This window comes from Trichosurus vulpecula, chromosome 7 (assembly GCF_011100635.1).
Source record: "Trichosurus vulpecula isolate mTriVul1 chromosome 7, mTriVul1.pri, whole genome shotgun sequence".
Taxonomy (NCBI): domain Eukaryota; kingdom Metazoa; phylum Chordata; class Mammalia; order Diprotodontia; family Phalangeridae; genus Trichosurus; species Trichosurus vulpecula.
In genome coordinates, this window is record NC_050579.1 from 80,240,925 (window position 1) to 80,261,449 (window position 20,525).

At 41.1% G+C, this 20,525-nt stretch overlaps 1 protein-coding gene across 2 annotated transcripts in view; it reads left to right on the forward strand.

The window, feature by feature from the left end:
• BCAR3 (BCAR3 adaptor protein, NSP family member) overlaps window positions 1–18,110 on the forward strand; it is a 177,140-nt gene extending 159,030 nt beyond the window's left edge. Inside the window, exons 8-12 of one of the 2 annotated variants that reach the window (XM_036767866.1) lie at window positions 6,255–6,370; window positions 8,773–8,944; window positions 13,352–13,463; window positions 14,293–14,505; window positions 17,444–18,110. In XM_036767866.1, the coding sequence (XP_036623761.1) occupies window positions 6,255–6,370; window positions 8,773–8,944; window positions 13,352–13,463; window positions 14,293–14,505; window positions 17,444–17,622 (792 nt within the window). In that variant the 3' untranslated portion in view covers window positions 17,623–18,110. The remainder of the gene's footprint in view (window positions 1–6,254; window positions 6,371–8,772; window positions 8,945–13,351; window positions 13,464–14,292; window positions 14,506–17,443) is intronic. The other variant, XM_036767867.1, reaches the window with a different exon arrangement.
• Window positions 18,111–20,525: the final 2,415 nt, after the last annotated feature.

Sequence of the window (20,525 nt, forward strand, 5' to 3'; positions counted from 1 at the left end):
ATGTTTCAACTCAGGAGTGGCCGGCGTCCTGTGTGTTATAGTCCACTAGAGGGTCTTTGAGGCTCCACTGTTATATTTGAAGTCACAAAATGAATACTTTTATGCCGATTGGAGAGTGAGATTTTCTGGTATTAAAAATAAGTGCATTTATAAAAAGTGTGCCTCCTCCCACTGTTGTTGATGGCCAGGGCTTCTCTCCATCTTGCCTCCCCCCTAGTCCCAGATCTCCAGTACCTGCAATTTAATTTTCATCTGGATTAACTCCTGGATCTTGTTCTTCTTGTCACTTTTTTCAATCATGTCCAACTCTTTATGACCCCTTGTGGGGTTTTCTTGGCAGTGACTCTGAGGTGGTTTGCCATTTCCTTCTCCAGCTCATTTTAGAGATGAGAAAACTGAGGCAAACAGGGTTAAATGACTTGCCCAGAGTCACTCAGCTAGTAAATGTCTGCAGCCAGATTCGAATTTAAAGATGAGTCTTTCTGGCTCTGGACCCAGTGCTCTATCCACTGTGCCACCTAGCTGCTTAGATCTTGTTCTTTGACCCCTAAAAGCCTACCCTACTCTCTCTCCTCCGAGTGACTAAAACCCTTAGGATATACATTCACAGGATTAACCACTAAAGAGCAGCTTGGGATAAAAGAGCTAGGACCTGCCGCAAACCCACTGAACACAAAACCTTCTTGTAGGATCAAATATGGGAGCTTTTCTTTCTTTCAGAGAAGTCAATGGTACTTTGAGCCTGATTATGAGCATAGATAGGTTCCCGTGGCTTTAGCTTTTGGGGTTCCATTTCTAGTTCAATTAAATCCAATTCAGCAGGCATTTATTAGGGCACTTTGCTAGGCACCAGCACTAAAACAAAGCCAAAGAGTTCCTGCTCTCAAAACTCTTTACTGTCTACTGGGAAAAAACATGGAACCCAGAACTCAAACCTCATTTGTGCAAGACTCTCCTCATTAGTGGAGATCAATTACTCAGTTCTCCAGACCTTGAGAACTTGAAGAGACATTTTAGACACCTGGCTTCTGGATTTTAGAGAGAATCTTGGCTCCAGAGTCTCTTCAGAGAGAGTTCCCTGAAGGGAGAGAAAGGCAATGTAGTTGCCTGTCCTCTCTCAGGAAGGCAGGGAACATTGAGTAATCAGCCTCCACAAATGAGGTTTTTGAGATTTGCAATTTTGAGCCCCAAACCCCTGGTTATGAACACATAAACAGATACGTACATTTCTCATTCTCCTTGACCTCTCTGCAGCCTTTTAACACTGTTGGTCCTTTCCTCCTCCTTGATAATCCCTTCTCTCTAGGTTTTAGGGACTCCGTTCCCTCCTGGTTTTCCTCATATCTATCTGACCACTCCTTCTCTGTCTCCTAGGCTGGATCTTCATCCAGATCACACCCTCTCAATATAGGTGTTCTTCAGGGTTCTGTCCTGGGCCCCCTTCTCTCTTCCCTCTTGTCTACTTCACTTGGTGATCTCATCAGCTCCCCATGGATTTAATTACCATCTCTATGCTGATGATTCTGAAGTCTGCTTATCTGGCCCTAACACTTCTGCTGATCTCCAATCTCACATCTCTAATTGCCTTTTAAATATCTTGAACTGGGTGTCCAGTAGGAAACATTACCGAACATTCCCAAAACAAAACTCATTATCTTTCCCGCTAAGCCTTCCCCCCACCTGTATTACTGCCAAGGGTACCACCATCCTTGGCTTTCAGCCTAGGTCTTATCCTTGACTTTACATAATCTCTCACCCCTCCATATCCTATCAAAGCCTGTCGATTTCATCATTAATCATCTCTCAAATGCATTCTCTTCTCTCCTCTGATCCTGCCAAGTGCCAAGCTCTCATCACTTCATGCTTGGACTGTTGCAATAGCTGCTGGTGATTCTGCCTGCCTTGTCTCTCCCCACTCAAACCTATCCTCCATTCAGCCACTAGTGTGATTTTCCTAAAGGGAAGGTCTAACCATGTCAGCTCCATTCAGCAAACTCCAGTAACTTCCAATCACTTCCAGGATCAATTATTTGGCATTCAAAGCCCTTCACGACCTAGCCCCCCCCCCCCCCCCCCCCCCCCCGCTTACTTTTCCAGTCTTCTTACACCTTATTCCCTACTACATACTCTTTGATCCAGTGACAGTGATCTCCTTCCAAATACAAGACTCCCCCATCTTTTGACTCCAGGCATTTTCTCTGGCTGTCCCCCGTGCTTTCGGTGCTCTTCCTTCTCACCTCACCTACTGCCTCCCCTGGCTTCCTTCAAGCCCCAATTAAAATCCCATCATTTACAGGAAGCCTTTCCCAAACTCTCTTAATTCGAGCACTTTCCCTGTTATTTCCTGTTTGTCCTGTTTATAGCTTACACATCTTCATTTGCTTGTCGTCTCCCCGATTGGGTTGTGAGCGCCTTGTGGTCAGGGACTGTCTTTTGCCTCTTTTTGTATCCCTAGTACTTAGCACAGTGCTTGGCACATAGTAGGTGCTTAATAAATGTTTACTGACTGTCAAGCATTTTTTAAGTGTTTCCTATTTGTCAAACATTCTAGATTGAAGACACAATGACAAAAAGTGAAACAATCCCTTAACTTCAAGCCTTACCAAGCCTATGATCTTGCCTTTATGCTGGTTAAAAGGACCCTTAGAGAGACTTGCAACTATGTGTTTTACATATATAGATATATGTGTGTGTATGTGTGCATACATATGTATATAATTACATGTATATATACTATAAATAACATATATGTGATAAATAGTTTAAATACTATAGCTTTAAAATTATAAAGTGCTACTTTTTTTAAAAAATGAACTATTTTATTGTTGTTACAGTGTTTGAGGATACTGTGAAAATAAGAAAGTGTTTGGGGAAAGGGAGGCTGGTGGGGGATGGGTGGAACCTATGAAAAATTCTGCTCACACCCATATATATATATATATATATATATATATATATATATATATATATATTTCACCCATTTCTTCAACAAGATGTGGGAAAACAAAATAAGAACAACTTTCCAGTTGTGGGGAGGGGGTGGTAATTAATGTTTGAAAAATGCCGCTGAAGTATTTAAGTATTATTTTTCCAGCGCCGATGCCAGAAAGTATAATTAGTTTTTCAAAGGGAACAGCAGTGATTTTTCAAGTGCCTGAAACTTCTCTCAAATGTACTTCATAATTGGAGGGTTCAGTGGCCTCCTTGTTTGTTCTGCCTTTTTCCTTTGCCCTTTCTTGCTGTCAGATGGGTTGGATTTGAGGAACTTTAAGGTCACTGCCCTATGATCATCTATCACTTCTCGCCCCCAGGGAGAAACACCACTTCCCCGGCTTTGAATGGCACACCAGTTTATTGTTCCACCACTTTGGGCAGCTTTTTACTTGGTTTATATGGGTCAGGGCCTCACAGATGTATTGATCTTTACTTTCTATGTGGGTTAATTGAAGAAATGGTAAGAGGTCAGCTGAGATCCAAGGTTACTTCCTCATTTAGGGTCCCTGATGCCCAGCCAAGTTCCTGCTGTAATCAGATCGTGATCCCCAGAGCCACTGGGACCCTGAGAAAACCTTTTAGTATCTCTGGTTTTTTAAAAAATCAGAATAGTCACAGCTTTAGAGTTGGAAGGAGCCTCTTCAGCTGTGTAACATACTCTGACCTCCTTACTTTACAAATGAAGAAACTGAGGCTCAAGAGAGGTTAATTAATAAGCACAGCTGGGATAATTAGCAGGGCCTAGGATTCAACCCAGGTCTTCCATTATAGTAGATAGATGCTCAGAAGCTATATTTTTGGTTAATGGTGTTTCAAATGTGAGTCCAGAGACACATGCTCTTGGGGAGTTACCTAAAGGCATGGGGATTAGAGTTTCACTTTGGTTTTTGTATCTTTGTGGCCTGGCATAGAAGAGGCTTTTACTAGGTGCTTATTTGAACTGAATCAAGTGGAGACTTCTGTGTTCCCAGTCAGTGCCCCTCATCCTTGCTTCTCACAATCAGCTGCCAGGTGTTGTCCAGTCACTAGGCAGAAACTCTGACATTTAGGAAAAGGACGAGGGGGCATCAGGTGTGTTACATAGTTTTGGAATTGCAGTCAGGAAAACAGTGTGGGGTTCAAATCCCTCCACAGACGCTGGCTGTTTGAACAATGGCAAACCACTTCCACATTTCTAAGGCTCCACTTCCTTTTCTCTAAAATGGGTTTGATCTAGTAGTACCAATAAAACACAATGATGGATGTAAAGCATTTTGTGAACTTTAAAGTGCCTCTAAATGTCAGCTATAATCATTACGTAGTCTTTTCATTGAAAATAGAGGTTCTTCACTTGTGAATACATTTTGTTGTGATTTTTTTAAACATACCAAGAACTCTTTATTCTGACTACAATAGTTCATACAGACTAAAGGAAATCACACAAAGGTATTGGGCTTAACGGAGACGACAAATTTCAGCTTTCAAAACACATGGGGAAATCTGGGTTGCTGCCAGCAGCTCTGATGCAAACAGGCTATGACAAATGTCTAGGCAGGAACCTGCCTCCCATGGCCAAAGGTGTAAATCTGATCTAGTGAACTGTGCCAGGATTCCTTCTCCTGTGCATAGAACAATTCCCAATGGACAAGCATGCTATGTCGACTGTTTCCATTAAGGCAATTATCCCCTCCATAGTTGCCAGTTAATCAGCAAGCATTTATTAAGTGCCTGCTATGCTGGGTGATAGGGATACAAGTAAAAAGGTCCCTGCCATCAAGGAGCTTATATTCTAGTGGAGGAAATAACAGGTATGAATGTAAGTAGATACAAAATATATGCAAGGTAATTTCAGGGTGGCGTGGGTGGTGGGAGGAGATACTAACAACTAGGATGAATCAGGAAAGACCCCATGTAGGGGGTTCTTGAGCTGAGCTCTGAAGGAAGCTAGGAATTCTGAAAGATGGAGGTCAAGCAGTCTTTGAGAACTGGTCTTATTTTGTATATGGAGGCCTGTCGTTGTTCAGTTCATAACCCCCATTTGGGGTTTTCTTGACAAAGATATTGGAGTGGTTTGCCATGTCCTTCTCCAGCTCAATTTACAGATGAGGAAACTGAGGCAAACAGGGTCACACACCTGGTGTCTGAGGCTGGATTTGAACTTATGAAGATGAGTCTTCCTGATTCCAAGCCCAGCTCTATCCACTGTGCCACCTAGCTGCCTCCATATGGGGGATACTGGGGCCCAGAGCACCCAAGAGTAGAAGGCCACATAGGTGAACTCATTTCTGTGCCTGGGCTTGCCAATGAATTCCCATGTATTTATTTTCTTTGAATCCCCAGTGGTTCCTTTGCTGAACCAAAGAAGGTCAAGGTTAATAACAGAGGCCAAGCTCCTAGACGTTTTGTTTTGCAGCTTTATTATGTGTCCTGAAGAGGCATCTAGAATGCTGCTGAAAAAGTAACAAGATGGAGTCCAGCATCCTGTTTGACTATGATTCCTTTCCACAGTAATTACAAATGTGTAGCTGACACTTCTTTCTTCTTCAGTGTATTGTGGTGGGTCTCATGGCTCCGCATGGCCGGCCCCTCTCCTTAAAAGTTACATAGAACGGGCAGTCCCACAAGTAAAAGTCCAGTAAGAGAACAAACATGTCTTTGATTAGAAGACCTCTAAGGTCCCATTCAGCTCTACATCTAAGATGCTAGGATGCTCGAAACTCACATTTCAAACCTGTTCCTCAAGCGTCCAGTGTTGAAGCCCTAATCGTTTCCAGACTTAAAGGGGCTAGCTACTCTTTGCAAAAGAAGCAACGTTAAGGATCTAATCAGCATTTTTGTGAGAATTGGAATGGGAAAGGAAAACTTAGACATTAACATTTCATTCTTTCAGTAAATTGATGGAGTCCATTACACACACACACACACACACACACACACACACACACACACACACACCCCTACCTGGCACTGGTAGTAAAATATTACAACAGGTCTCTAGGACACTTTTGACATGAGCTTAAATAAATCAGATGTTTGTTTGGTTGGAAATTCTTGCCAACTCCGGAGACCAAACAACTCAGTCCCTTTTGCCCTCTTTTCTCCCAGTGTTTAATTTGCTAGTGTTGACATCACTGTATGACATACGTACATTTTTAGATAAGGGTACTCTTGGAATACTTTTGAGCGTGCCTCTGTTTTTCTGTAGCTCTTTCTACACGTTAGATCAGGGTCACGTCAAGCCAACTTCCCAAATTAATCTATTTAAGCTTTCTTCTTGACAGGTTGCTAGGATACTAGAGGTCTCTGAAGAGATGAGGAGGATCATGGGAGTAAACTCAGGTCTGGAACTCATTACCTTGCCTTATGGACACCAACTGCGCCTGGACATCATTGAAAGGTAAACATTCCTTGTCACTTTTCATTTCAGTCCTTTGAACCTTGACTGTCAGGCAGTTAGAAGAGATGCCACCTCTCTCGATTATCAGGAAACCACATTTAGAAAGAAAAAAATGGATAAATCCATCATGTATCCCCAACACCATGGGAGCAGCATTGCTTGAAACAAAGGAGGTGCTTAATAGTTGTGTACCTTGAGAGAGATGTCAGTCTTTGGCATGTTACTGTGAATCTAGGTTTTTCCTTTGAAGACACTTGCAAGAGGATACTTTCTGGACATTAACAAAGATAATATGGAGAGGAAGTCTCTAAGATCATAGCTGTATTTAGGTCATTGCTGTGGGGGGAGGTTGAGGGAGAAAAGAAGTCTTTGTATGCAGCTGGTAGCATGGCTGGCCCATAAACGCGATGGGAGTCAATAATCATGGCCTTGGTGAAGAGTCTGGGGGTGTTCCAAACACACTGTAGACAGAGAGTTCCTAGTTCTTCATACCTCTTAAACCCTGGCCTCTCTCTGATCTTAAAGGCCTTTGTCTATTTGAAAGGCAAATAGATTCAAGAATAAATGGTGGGAGTTTGTGAGGAAGGAGAGAAAAAGTCTGTTAGGAAAACACAGTCTCATTTTGTTCTGAACCAGTAATTTGCTGTGAAAGGAGTAAAGTCTTGTGGAGTGAATATAGAAGCAGGTGATAGCAAGTGCTCTGGGCTAAGCTCATGGGTTCAGGTTTCCATTGAAAGCATTATCTCTAAAAAGCAGGAAGTCCTCTACAGGAATCTGTGCCCCACTCCACCAGAACATTCTATCTTCGGTGGTGCTGGATGTTCCCAAGTTCCTCTGCTCTCTCTTTACCTTCACAAAGGCTGTCTCTTGCGCTTGAAATGTGTTCTTCCGCATCTCAGCCTTTTGAAATCCTTCTCCTCCTTGAAGGGTTCAACTTTCCTTCTCCCTGCTCCATCCCCCTAAGCTACATGTGAGCTTTCCTTCCTAAAATTTCCTCAACAGCCCTTTGGGTCTTATCTTTTCCCTTGTTACATTCTGCCTTTTATCATAATTACGTATATGTTATATTACCCTCTTAGGTTGCATTCCTTCATGTTCCGCATTTTTCATGTATCCCCAGCACAACATTGCTTGAAACACAGGAGGCGCTTAATAAATGTTGAACTGTTGAAGCAGGCACTTAAGTCACATTAAATGCCTGACAATGTGAATACAAAAAGTTTAGGGAATGAGAGGAAATAAATGCCATCAAATTTAGAAGCAAGGGACTTCTCCCCTTGGAACAAAGCCCCATCTTTTAAATTTCAACATTCTACTGATGTTATCTCTAAGTCACGGAATACTAGAATTAAAAATGCCCATCACTCAAGATGCTAGTGTAGAAGGCACATGTTGGATCTGAAGAGGCTGTGATATGTAAGAAATAAGGAACTCTGAAGAACTGGTATAAAGGATGTCATCAAAGAAACATGCATTCACAAAAGATGGACTGGTCACCGGACAAGAGGGAGGGATAACTGATGGGTAGCCCTTGTGCTCTAGTGGAGTCCTTGGGGTGCTAGGAGAACGCAAGGAAGTCAAAGCCTCCTCAGCGAGTTGCATTGAGTCTCCTTCCTTACCCCTGTTGTGAAGGAAGGAGAGAACATAAAACGGGGCTGGGCTCACGTGGGCTTCAATCTACATTTCTGAAAGGATTACCCCACAGATCTATTTGAATATGAGAGTAATAGTAATAATTCCTGTTTTTTCAAGTGCTTTAAAGTTTGCTGAGCCCTTGCCTGAGATCACGAGTACTAGTATTATTTTGCATTTAATTATCTGTATACATGGCACTTCCTCCAACATAAGTTGCTTAATAATAGCTGATATATTTATACATAAAATGAGCTTTTGCATTCTTACTATGTGCCAGGCACTGCACTAAGCACTTTATAATTATTATCTCATCAACAACCTTGGGAGGCAGGTGCTGTTATTATCCCGATTTTACAGAGGAGAAATCAGGCAAACAGGTTAAATGACTTGCCCAGGGTCACACAGCTAGTGATTGTGTGAGATCATATTCAAACTCAGTTCAAGGAGGCACTGCTTTGGGTTTTTTTTTCCTATCCCTAATTACCATGTACAAAAGTAGATGCTTAAAATACCTGTTAAGTGAATGAATTCTATCTCCAATGTACAAATTAGGATCCTGAGGTTCAGTGAGGTTAAATGACCTGTCTGTGGTCTACCCAGCCACCTCCCAAGAGCTTGAAGCCTGGGCCTGCTGACTTCTGGCCCGCCGCGCTTCCCTGTTGAGAAGAGCTTTGAGCAATACAGGGGTGCTGTCCTTGACATTCATTTAGTGGGTTTGCCCTTGGCTTCACCATCGTCAGAGTGACTTCACATCTTCTCCCTTCCAGGCACAATACCATGGCCATAGGCATAGCAGTGGATATCCTGGGCTGCACGGGTAGTTTGGAGGAAAGAGCAGCAACACTCCATAAGATCATTCAGGTGGCTGTGGAATTGAAGGACTCCATGGGGGACCTGTATGCCTTCTCCGCCATCATGAAAGCCTTGGAAATGCCACAAGTAAGTGGTTGTTTTGCCTTCTGGGGCTTCATAGGTGGAGATAATGTTTTGTTTTGTTTTTTTTTAACAGGTCTGTCAGCCAGGCAAATCTCTTAACTGTTTTATTCAATAAGTAAATTGAATTGAACCATGATAAAAGCTGCCTTTGATTACAAAGGCAGCTGAAAGTATTGTGCAAAGTACTTTCTGTTTTTAAAACAGTGGGTAATTTGCTGACAGTCAGCAAGTGCCTCTGATGTACAATGAAGAGTGTCATCCAAAAGTAAAAAAAAAAAATCAATGTTTTTTGTGAGAAACCAATTAGGATGGTATGCCACGCTGTAGCTTGTTTTTGCCAGAAACAACATATTTCTGTCTGGATCTTTGCACGTGTTGACACTGTAGTTTTTTTTTAACTCTATGAAGCCTAGAACATTGGGAAATATGTCCAAGGGACAGTGGATTACTTATGAATAACCTGCTGAAGGCACGTCATTTGGAACTTATAAACTTCTATGATGCGTCTAGTGCATGAGAATCTTTACCAATTCAATTCTACATTTATTTACTGCCTACTCTTCATTAGACACTGTAAGCATAAGGGACACAGGAGATGCAACCTTACCCGCTCTGAGGAGAAGAGATCCTCTGCAACTGGGGATGGGTACTGGAGAATCAGGGAAGGCTTAGGAGAAGAGATGGACCTTGAGTTGTTCCCTGAAACAGTGGAGGAACTTAAATGCAGAATTAGAGGTAGGAATGGTGAATTCCAAACACAGAAAACAGGAAATATGATAGGGGGGGATGGGAATGGGGATGGAAGAAGAGGGAATGACAGGCCTGAGAACAAAGTACATGGATAAAATTCAGTAACATTTATTAAACACCTGCTGTTTGCAAGGCATTTAAGCTGGAGTTAGAGTGTGAACGCTAGAATCAGAAGTGTATACTATATTCGATACCAGGGACCCACTGGAGTTTGTTTTTTAATAGAATAAGGAAAGAACCATATTGGTGCTGTAGGAGGATTCTCAGTAGCAGTGAAGCAAATGGATGGGTGGAAGGACAGACTGAAGGAAGGGAAGAACAATTAAGAGGCTAGTTGTAGCAGAGGTGACAAAAGATGACAGCCTGCATGAGGATGGCCGCAACGGACAGGAAAGGGAGGGATGTGAGTGTTTTTGGAAGTAGATTCAACAAAACTTGTGACTCGGGGAGTAAGGAATCAGGGAAGAGCCAAAGCTGACTCCAGACTTCTATTCCAGCCAGAGTGGTGGTGCTGCCATCAATAGAAGAACTAGGTAGGTTAAGGAGAAATGAGTTCATTTTGGGGACTACTAATTTTGATTTGGATGTCCAAGTGGAGAAGTGTGGGATTGTAGAGGTTAGGAGTATAAAAAGAGGTCAATGAAGTACTTTCCAAGAGGCAATGATTAAAGCTGTGGGAGATGACCAAGAGGACAGACCTAGGTTGGGCCCAGGACACTGATGTCTAAAGGAGGAAGATGAGGGGGCCAGGAGAGGAGACAGAGTGGTACAATGGGGAAGAACAGAGATCTGGGGTTAAGTCCAAGCTTTGACATTTAAAAGCTGTACGACCTTGGCTGGACGAGTCAACGAATTTGGCTGGGCCCCAGCTCCTTCATCTATAAAACGATGAAGCTGAACTGAGTAGTCACTGAGGTCTCTAGTTCTGCAATCCTATGAAACCAAAAAGTAGTAAGGAAGACAGGAGAACCTGAGAGTGCAGTGTCATGTGGATCAAGTATCAAGAAGGGAATGGACACGTGTCAAATGCCATGTATTTGGAATCCCTGTCTTGTCAACTATTCTCTTTACATTGAAGACAGTATCAGATCTAAGTCATTCTGCCAGTCAAGCCTCTGTAACTAGTTCAGTTGATTGGAGCAATGACACTTAATGAAGCCAAAGTTATTTTGTGGCCCCTTCCCCCTCCAAGAGTTACAGCAGGGCCTGGTAACTTCATGGCTTAACCAAAATATATCACTGCTTCTAGAAAATCAACTGAAATGTATTTCCTTTTTTTTTAAGCTTCATTTTGTTATATCCTCTCTGAGTAACTTGGGTTGATGGCATGGTACGGTGAGAAAAGTAGTGAATTTGGAGTCATGTGACCTTCTTTTGGTCTCTAGAAGAAGTGTTTCTCCTCTCGTATCAGTTTCCTCAAGTGTGAGAGGAGGAGAGGCAGCATGCTATACGGAAGAGAGAGCTGGCTTGGGACTTAGGAGTCAGGAAAACTTGGGTTTAAATTCCACTGCTAACATGTGCTAGTTAAGCAATTCTCTAAGACTATAAATTATCTAACAATTACTGAGCACAGCTGCATTGGTAGTGGGAGTTTCCTCACTAATGAAATCACAGATTTGGCCCCCTTCCTACCTAAGGGGAAAAAAGTAGGGAGCTGGACTACAAGTCCCTTATAACTCCAGATCTGTGATCAATGTGATAAGCACCACCCTTGTGACTTTAGGTAACCCACTTCTCCTCTGCTGTTGTTCCCCCTTCCCTTTTGTTTTTAAACTAAGTCTGCCATGATATAATAAGAGGATGTATAAACACATATAATTACATGTTAGGGATTCTGATCCTAGTAGTAATCAGAAGAGACTCAACAATCCAATATAACAATGCAATAAAGATTTAGGGAGCAGTCCTTATGGTCTTCTGGTTCTCACTGCTTTTCAATCTTCTTCGAGCCCCAGGCCTCAGACCACAGGGGAAGGGCCTACATGTGAAGGATGCCCCAACCTGTGGTCCCTCTGTTTAATGATCCTTGTGCAGCTTCAGATTTTCTCATCTGTAAAAGGAGAGTTGAACTAAATGACCTCTCTTGTAGGTAGAAATTCTATGCTTGCATCAAAATTTTTTTATTTTGGGGGGTTAAATTTTTATTTATTTGGGTTAAATTTACATTGTTTGTATACATTCCTCACTCAATCTCAATCTACTATGAAGTACTTCCAGAATTACATATCTAAAGAAAGCTTTCCAGGACAGCGGAAAAAAAAACAAAATGAGAAATACCCCACTGGGTCACATTCATCATCTATTTAACCCAATACTTTCCTGACAGTTATATTTGGGATTTTTTTTGGTTGTGTGTGTGTGTGGGGGGGGGTGCATTTTGTGAAAGAAAGGGCTGGGTTATTAACCCTCTTTAATGTCAACCTTAAAATGTTAGGGACTTACCAGAAATCCCTAGTTTATTACCAAGACAGGAAATTCCCTAGCTCTGTGGAAATGGCATGAACCTAGTTACACTTCCCTAATGGTGTCTCCTTATCCTCAGCACAGAAGTTGGCAGTAGTGTGACACAGATCTAACCCTTGAGTTGTAGGGGTTAGATTTTAAATGGCGAGGGTTGCTGGGAATAAAGTGGACATACTTTAAAACCTGGGCATTCCAGGTCAAAGTCGCTAAAGTACAACTGATGTCTGTTCTATCAACAAACTTTTATTTAACTTTGTGCTGGGTTCTGGAGATAGAGAGAAAAACAAAACAGCCCTTGCATACTCTCAACCACAGAGATGACAATTACAATAAGATAAGTAAATATAATTTAATTTGGAGCAGGGAATAGGCTCTATAACAGATGAAGGCCTCAGACTTGCAATGTTTGTGTGTGTGTTCACACACATATACACACACATATGATGTTGGCCAAGCCTATTCATATATCTGGTTCCATTGGAGCATGAACTTTTAGGTCAGAGTAATGACAAATGAGAAAGCATGAGAGAGCAAGCAAGGAGATAGAAAGATAAAACTTTTAGGTTGAAAAGAGTGAATAAACCTCTGGTTTGGAAGAGAAGTCCTGAGCAGGAAGGGAAGAAAAGTTTTGTTGGTCGGATGAGAGAAATTAGCCTAGGCCACCGTTGCCATCACAGTGAAATGTACCTGTATCAGAAGTATTGCATGTTGGTCTCTTCCCCCTTCCCCTTGGATAATGGGGTAGATATGCCTCTGTCCTTGGTCCTGATCAGATCAGATCTGGAATACTATGTTCAGCTCTGAGCACATTAAAAAAAAAAGTTGTATTGATGCCTTCTGATTTTACATCATGGTTTCTGGGTATAGCCCATCTTTGAGTATTTGGAAGGCTGTAATGTGGAAAAGGGATTATATTTGTTTTGATTGGTCCCAGAGAGCTTAACTATGGGCAGTGAGTAGAAAGTAAAATAAAGAAAATTTAGGCTTGATGACAGGAAATTTAAAAAAAAAAATGGAGCTGTCCAGAACTGGAATGGACTGCCTAAGAAGGTAGTGGATTCTCCCTCCCTGCAGTTCTTGAAGCAAAAAGAAATGTTTCATGAAGGAGCAGGTAAACTGCATGGCAACCTCTGGGTTTATTTTCAAATGATATCAGCATGGCTTTCCCAAGAGTTACTCTGACATCTCTTCTCACAGATTACGAGGTTAGAACAGACATGGACTGCTTTACGACACCAGTACACCCAGACCGCAATCCTCTATGAAAAGCAACTGAAACCTTTCAGCAAAACTTTACACGAAGGCAAAGGTAGGTACAAAGCAACAACTGCAGGCCACTTGGGTTTTCTTTGAATGAACGGTGTCACTCACATGTGTGTACACACACACGTACACACACACACACACACACACACACACTGTATTGAGAATTTATAATTTCTAGCTTTCTCAGGGCATTTTGTTAAAAGCTTAACAACCAGAATTGGTAAAGGCTTATCCATAGATTACTGATTTAGGGAGGCCATATTCTAGGAATGATGTCATTTCATGGGAGGTTTTTAGTGGTTAAAAAAAAAACCACCCAACCCCAGCTGCTTCATCTACTTCATAATCTCAGGGTCGGAAGGAACCCCAAAAGCCGTATTTGTTGATGAACCCATACCTAAACAAGAATCCCTTCCTTACTTTCTCCCCTTCTCCAAGAATCACCACCACCTTTGCTTTGTCAGAGGCAGCCAGGTAGCTCAGTGGATAGAGGGCTTGGCCTGCAGTCAATAAGACCCAAGGGCAAATCAGGCTTCAGACACTTAACAGCTATGTTACTGAGCAGGTCACTTAATCTCTCTTTGATTTATCTGTAAAATGGAGATCAAAACAGCAGAGTTGTAAAATATTTGTAAAACACTTAGCCCAGCACCTGGCACATGGCAGGCACTACATAAATGCTTACTCCCTTCCCTCCGTCCAGCCTTTGCTTAAAGACCTCCACTCAGGGTGAACCTATGACTTTCCTAGGCAGCCTATTCACTGATCAAAACCTGCACAAGTCAGGCTTGTCATCTTGTGCCTATTTCACCTGTCTTGTTCCTTAGTTCTCTTGGAAAGTATACCTACAGACTCCCATTTCTGTTTTCCAGAGACCGTGTGTGTTCCCCAGAACAAGGTCACAGTCCCACTGCTTATGCCTCTAGTGACCTTGATGGAGCGGCAAGTAGTCACTTTTGAAGGGACAGACATGTGGGAAAAAAATGATCAAAGCTGTGAAATCATGCTGAGCCACCTGGAAACAGCCCGATTCATAGCCCAGGCTGCAGACATGTACCGGGCAAATGCAGAGAGGATCCTAGAAGGTAAGCAGACATGTCTCTGAGCTAATGCCTCATTGGTTTATCATTACTGCCGATGATACAAAACAAAATCATGGCAAAACGAGCGACCTTTGGTGAAGACAACAGTAGACAAAGTGAAAGCATGAAAATTCAGTTCCTTTTTCATAATATTTATTCTCCACTTGAAAATGACATTACATATTATTGATTGTATTCTATGTATTCTAATGTATTCTAATTGTATTCTATGTATTCATGTATTCTAAACTGGATAAATCAGGCTGTGTATTTAAGTTTCTCATCCCCACCTCCCCTCCCCCCATGTCTGACCTCATTAGTAGCTTTACTGTAGAATAAAAGGAGAGGAGGTAAAATCTCTGATAAGGGATTTGATTGAATGAGAATATATATATAATATATATATACACTTACTGAGAGGCAATGTGATGCAACTACCCTAGAGTCTCAGAATCCCTGGTTTCAAACCAAAGCTCTGCCACTTACTAGCTGTATTATGTAATTATGGGTGAATCGCAATGGGATGAAAGGAATACATGTAACCAACTACAATGAAATACAGTTATCAAGTTATCTTTAAAAAAACAAGTTTATGGACCCCCGGCTAAGAACTGTTGAAGTAGATGGTCACTGATATCCCTTCCAATTCTTACCTCATTAGTAAAATGGAAACGCTACTTAGGCACAATCACAAGGTTGTTGTGAGAAAAGGGCTTTATGAACTTTAGAGTGCTTTGCAGTAGACCGATGATGGAAAATGCCATCCATATCCAGAGAAAGAAATATGGACTCTGAATGCAGACTGACGCATGCTATCTGGTTTTTTGTTTTGTTTTTTCCTTCTCATGGTTCCTTCCATTTGCTCTAATTCTTTCATACAGCATGGCTAATGTGAAAATATTTAATAAGAATGTTTGTGTAGAGCCTATATCAGATTGCAGGGAGGGGGGAGAGGAGGGAAGTGGAGAAAATTTAAAACTTATGGAAGTGAATGTTGAAAACTAAAAAATAAACAAATTAATTAAAAAAAAGAATGCTTTGCAGGAGTGAACTCTTGTCACCTGAGGATTTTCTCCCATTAGCATGTAAAAACTTCCTCTCTTTAAGATTATAAACTAAGCAATATGTGACTAATAGATTTCAGTGAGTACAGCAGTAACTGATCTTTATAAAAAACATTAGGATAATAGTTTTCATTTTTTTTTTTTAAAAAAAAGTCATTCCCTGTGGCTTGGTCAGGCTTCCATTTTCTTCTTCCTCACTTTAGAATTTTTCAATTTATCAAAGGTTCACAGTTTGATTAATGAAGTTACAAACCCTATAGCCCAAAAGAAGCCAATTCCTTTCACCTTAAAAGGGAAGGGATGTGGGATTGGAAAGGATCAGATGCCACTGTTCAAAGACTAGGCAGGATAGTGGCACTCAGCTGACGCACATGGAAGTGAACACATTGAAGTGTGTAACTGTGTGGCTTAAGAATATAGAACAAATTTAGGGAAAGATCTTAATTAGAAGTTATCTAATGCAAACGCCCTGATCTTACCAGTTGGGCAAACTGAGGTCCAAAAGAGGAAGTGACCTCCTCATAGTTACACAAGTAAGTAATAAGTAGTGGATCTGAACTTGTCTTCTGCCTCTTTATACTTCACCAAATTGTTTCTAAATCTAAAATATCTTTTAGGATGGTTGGACACCTTTCTCCAACTTAATACAAAATGTTCAGGGAACACAGGTCTCTAGTGCTTAACAGTATGGTATTAGTACCACTACTGGCAGCACTGAAGGAGAGGTTGGCTAGCCATATTTCAGGTTTGTTAGTAGGCTCCTCCCAACTCTGAGATTGATGCAAAACTGGAGAGAAAACTTACAGCGCAGCCAACAATTCGAACATTAAGTACTGTCTCTATCAAGCTCCTCAAGTCCCTAATATGGTTACCTAGGTGGGTCTCCATGACCTTTTCCTAGAGCACCTTTTTCCTCCCCTCCCTGCTAGGTAAAACCTCTCTCCCTACCATTCTCTTTTTTCTTTGCTTCATCTTGTGTCTGTATTCTTCACCTTTTCTAACATGCTGACCTGATGTGGGACCATGTTCCATCTAGCTAGCCTGTTTCTCCTGAACTGTTTGGAACCCTTCTCTTCCCCTCTCTCTCTATATATCATGTGTAACCAATTCTTTCACAGAGGAAAAGTTTTCAAATGTTTTAACTCAAGCTACCCTGACCCTTCTTTTCTTAACCTCCAGGAGGTATCTCAAGTGTCTGTGCTTCATCCCATGTTAATTTTAATCAGTGCCTTGAATGAAGTCATAGATGCCGTGCTTATTAAAATGGCAGACGACAGAGCCAAGAGATAGCTAACATTAGATTTGATAGAATCCAGAAAAATCTAGACAGAGAAACCACTGGACTGAATCCAATAGGATGAAAAGAATACATGTAAACAACTATATTGAAATAATTATCAAACCATTTTTAATAACAAGTTTATGGATCCTCAAATAGAAACTCTTTAACTAGATAGACACTGATACCCCTTCCAACTCTGAAATCCGGTGGTTCAATTCATTTTGACAGTCTCGAAAATTTTTTTCCCCTTTCCCTAAGTGATAAAAATTTCTAAATCATAGAAAACTGCCATAATAAATAGATCCTTTTAAAAAATGAAGAGGAGCTACAGGACCTACAACTTGAGTCCATTAACCAATTTTGGTAGTATCATCCTACAAAATTTCCATCGTGAGGTTTCTTTGGAACATGTTAAGTAGTCCCCAGCTCTTACTACATGTTCAGCCTACTAAATTTGGCCCAACCATCTTTAGCTGGATCAGGAACTGTTTTTCATTCTTGACAATTCAGAAGACTTTTAAAGTGGAGTTACAGTTTTAGCTCTACAGTGTGAGTTCAGGTATCACACGTTGCTACCTTCTTTTTCTCTTATTAGGTTTTCAGGCAGATGAAGAGATGAATGAAATCTTCAAGACTGAATTTCAGATGAGACTGCTTTGGGGAAGCAAAGGAGCACAAGTCAATCAAACTGAGAGATATGAGAAATTCAACCAGATTTTAACTGCACTCTCACGAAAATTGGAACCTCCTCCTGTGAAGCATGCAGAGCTCTGACAAGCCTTCAAAGAACCATGAAATATTATTTCAACCTTATCCAATTTCCTCTTTGGGAAAGTTTATCATTTGATAAAATAATTAAGTACAAATGTGACAATATAGAAACCTTTAGTATCCACAGGATATTTGAAAATGTAAATTGCACAGTGCACATTTATTTATGAATTGTTAAAAATTACTACTGATTTTTAAAGGAATCATAATTTATTAATGTAACTGTTGCTAATGATTTGTTAGCCAACTTTAAGAAAATACCTTGTGGGACAGGGTTAGCTGATCTCATTTGATCAGATTTAACCCTTTAAAATAACAGCTTTGACCACTTTTAGTAATTTCAATTCCCACAAGATAACGTAGAAGTGTAAATAGAAGAGTAGGTTAAGAATGGCATGAAACTGTTCAGAAGGTATCAGTTGTATGATATTCCTTAAATGAATATGAAAACTGTGTAAATAGTCATGAATAAAAATATATCTTTATGTGGACGTCCGGTCTCTTAATATCAAAATTAAATTATTCATGGTGGTAATAAAATACATTTGATTTAGTTGGTCAAGGAACAGTTTTCTTAAATGCTATCAGTTACCTTGGATTTTTGCTTATTGCTGTAGAAAGCTCTTTTCTTCACATTCAATGACCCTCACCTGGGTTTAAGTGCATTTTGCTTAGCGTATGTATTCATATACATATATCTGTATGCGTATATGTGTACAGTAAAATCATCTTTAGAGGATCCCTGGTTCTTAAGAGCTTTCCTTCCATTGAATATATGGTCCTGTACCTCCCCCTCCCCCCCACCCCAAACACACACCCTATTTAAATACTACAAAAGTATAAGCAGGCAGGTGGGCTGAACAGAAAGGAATACAGGGAAGAAAGGTCCTAGGAAGTCAAATTGGTGGGAGTTAAGGTACGGTCATTTTATTTCTTGACTCAGAGAATGGAGAAGTGTGGCAGAGACCAGTTCCACTGGAGTGCTACCTTCCCCTTCTAGGAAGGAAAAAAGCATTTGTTAAGTGCTTACTATGTACCAGATACTGTGCTAAGTACTGGGAATGCAAATTCAAGCAAAAAGGTAATCCCTGCCCTCTGAGGACCTCATATTCTAATGGTGAAAACAATACACAGAAGAGACCTGAAAAACAGTTGAGGGGCCAGGGAGGAGGCGTGACTTTGAAGTCCAAAAAGTTAGGAACAGGGCCAGGAGATAAATGAAAGGGGCTGACCTGGGCCACTTCTCAAAATAGAGGATGGTATACAACAGCTCAACTAACCCCTCCCGAGTTCAATGATCATAATACTGCAATGTAAGATAATAGAGCTTAGCATCTATTAGCATATATTATACATAAGCTGGTTGAGTAGGGAGGAGCACTATGTAGTACAGTACAGTACATGACATTGTCATGCAAGTATAGGATAGTGATAGTATAGACAGTAAAGAACACCTGACGTAGCACAGTATAATATGGCCTTTATGAAGCCAGCATGATAAGCAGCACAGAACGTTGCTATGTCATTTATTATAGCATCCAGGATACATGGAGTGGGGCTGGGTGGAGTGATGTCCCTCCCCACACTGGTTATGATGATAGTGGATGCTGTACCATAATCTCTGGGTGCCACACTACGCTATACTGCGCTACACACGGTACAGTGTAATAGCATAGACTACTGTCTGGTCTACACGACGCTGCAGGATAAGAACAACGTGTTCTATTACACTGTAGTATGGTATAAGCTAAACAGTCTACACTATAGTCTAATATAAGCATATCTCGTCTATGTACATGCCTACATAGAAACACTACAGTACGCTACAAACGTACACAGCCCTAAGTGGCACAGCACACACTATAGTCTCCGCCATAATATAAACTAGGCTACGATGTATAGCATACAGTACACACGCGCAGAGAAACCAAGGGAAACATTTAAATATGAAGAACAAACTGGTCTATGAGGGAGGCACAGCATCAAAGGAGAAAAAGGAATAATGTGGGTTTTTTGAGGTCAGAAAGCGGGAAGATGTTCTCTAGTCACCACAGAGGCTTGGCGCCTCAGTGAGCTTGCTGTGACCCAGCTCCATGCTGATCTGCCCGTGAAATCTGCGCATGTCCTGCTTTGTGAACACGAGGGGCTAAGACAGGGCCACATTACAGAGGCAACACGGTCAGTGTTATCTTGAAGTAACCCTTCCATCTCTAGGAGAAATCTAGTCCATTCTTCTTCACTGGCTGGCTGTAGGCACTTAGCAACACACTTGGGACACTGATGCTAAGGGTGCACTGTGAATCAAAATCAGTGATGGACTGCTGCCTTACATCCAGAGATGAATAACAACAAGTGGACCATACCACAGTATAGCACAGGACAGGGATATAGTTTAACTTCGTATCAGTCAGAAAAGATGTGGGTTAGGCTAGGTTATACATATGTAATCTTATACACAAATAAGGCAAAGCTTAAGACGTGATTTTCTCCACTTGCCTAGATTAGGAAAGTTCAAACAAGTAATGGTTACAAATTCAGAATAAAAAACAAAGCCATAAGGTCCTATATACTTGCATCCCATCACTGTAGCTCAGAGATGCTTTCTGATTGTAGAAATAAGATTTATAAAACCTTTGAAGCTCTGCTACGGTTAGAGAAATGTTCTATAAAAGGAGAAAGAGATGGTTGTAAACATAAAGTCAAGACTGTTTTCTCAGGGCTAAGCCTAAAATCACGGGCTGACCTACTGTAGGTATATTAGGAGAAAACTTCTTTAGCTCTGTTTGATTTTAAATCAAAGTCATAAATAACCTTTTTGGAGGAGCCAATCATGCAACTGAGTTCCATGCAACATAATTCACAGGTATCACAGCCAGGCTCAGAATCAACCAGGAGGTAGGCTTTCC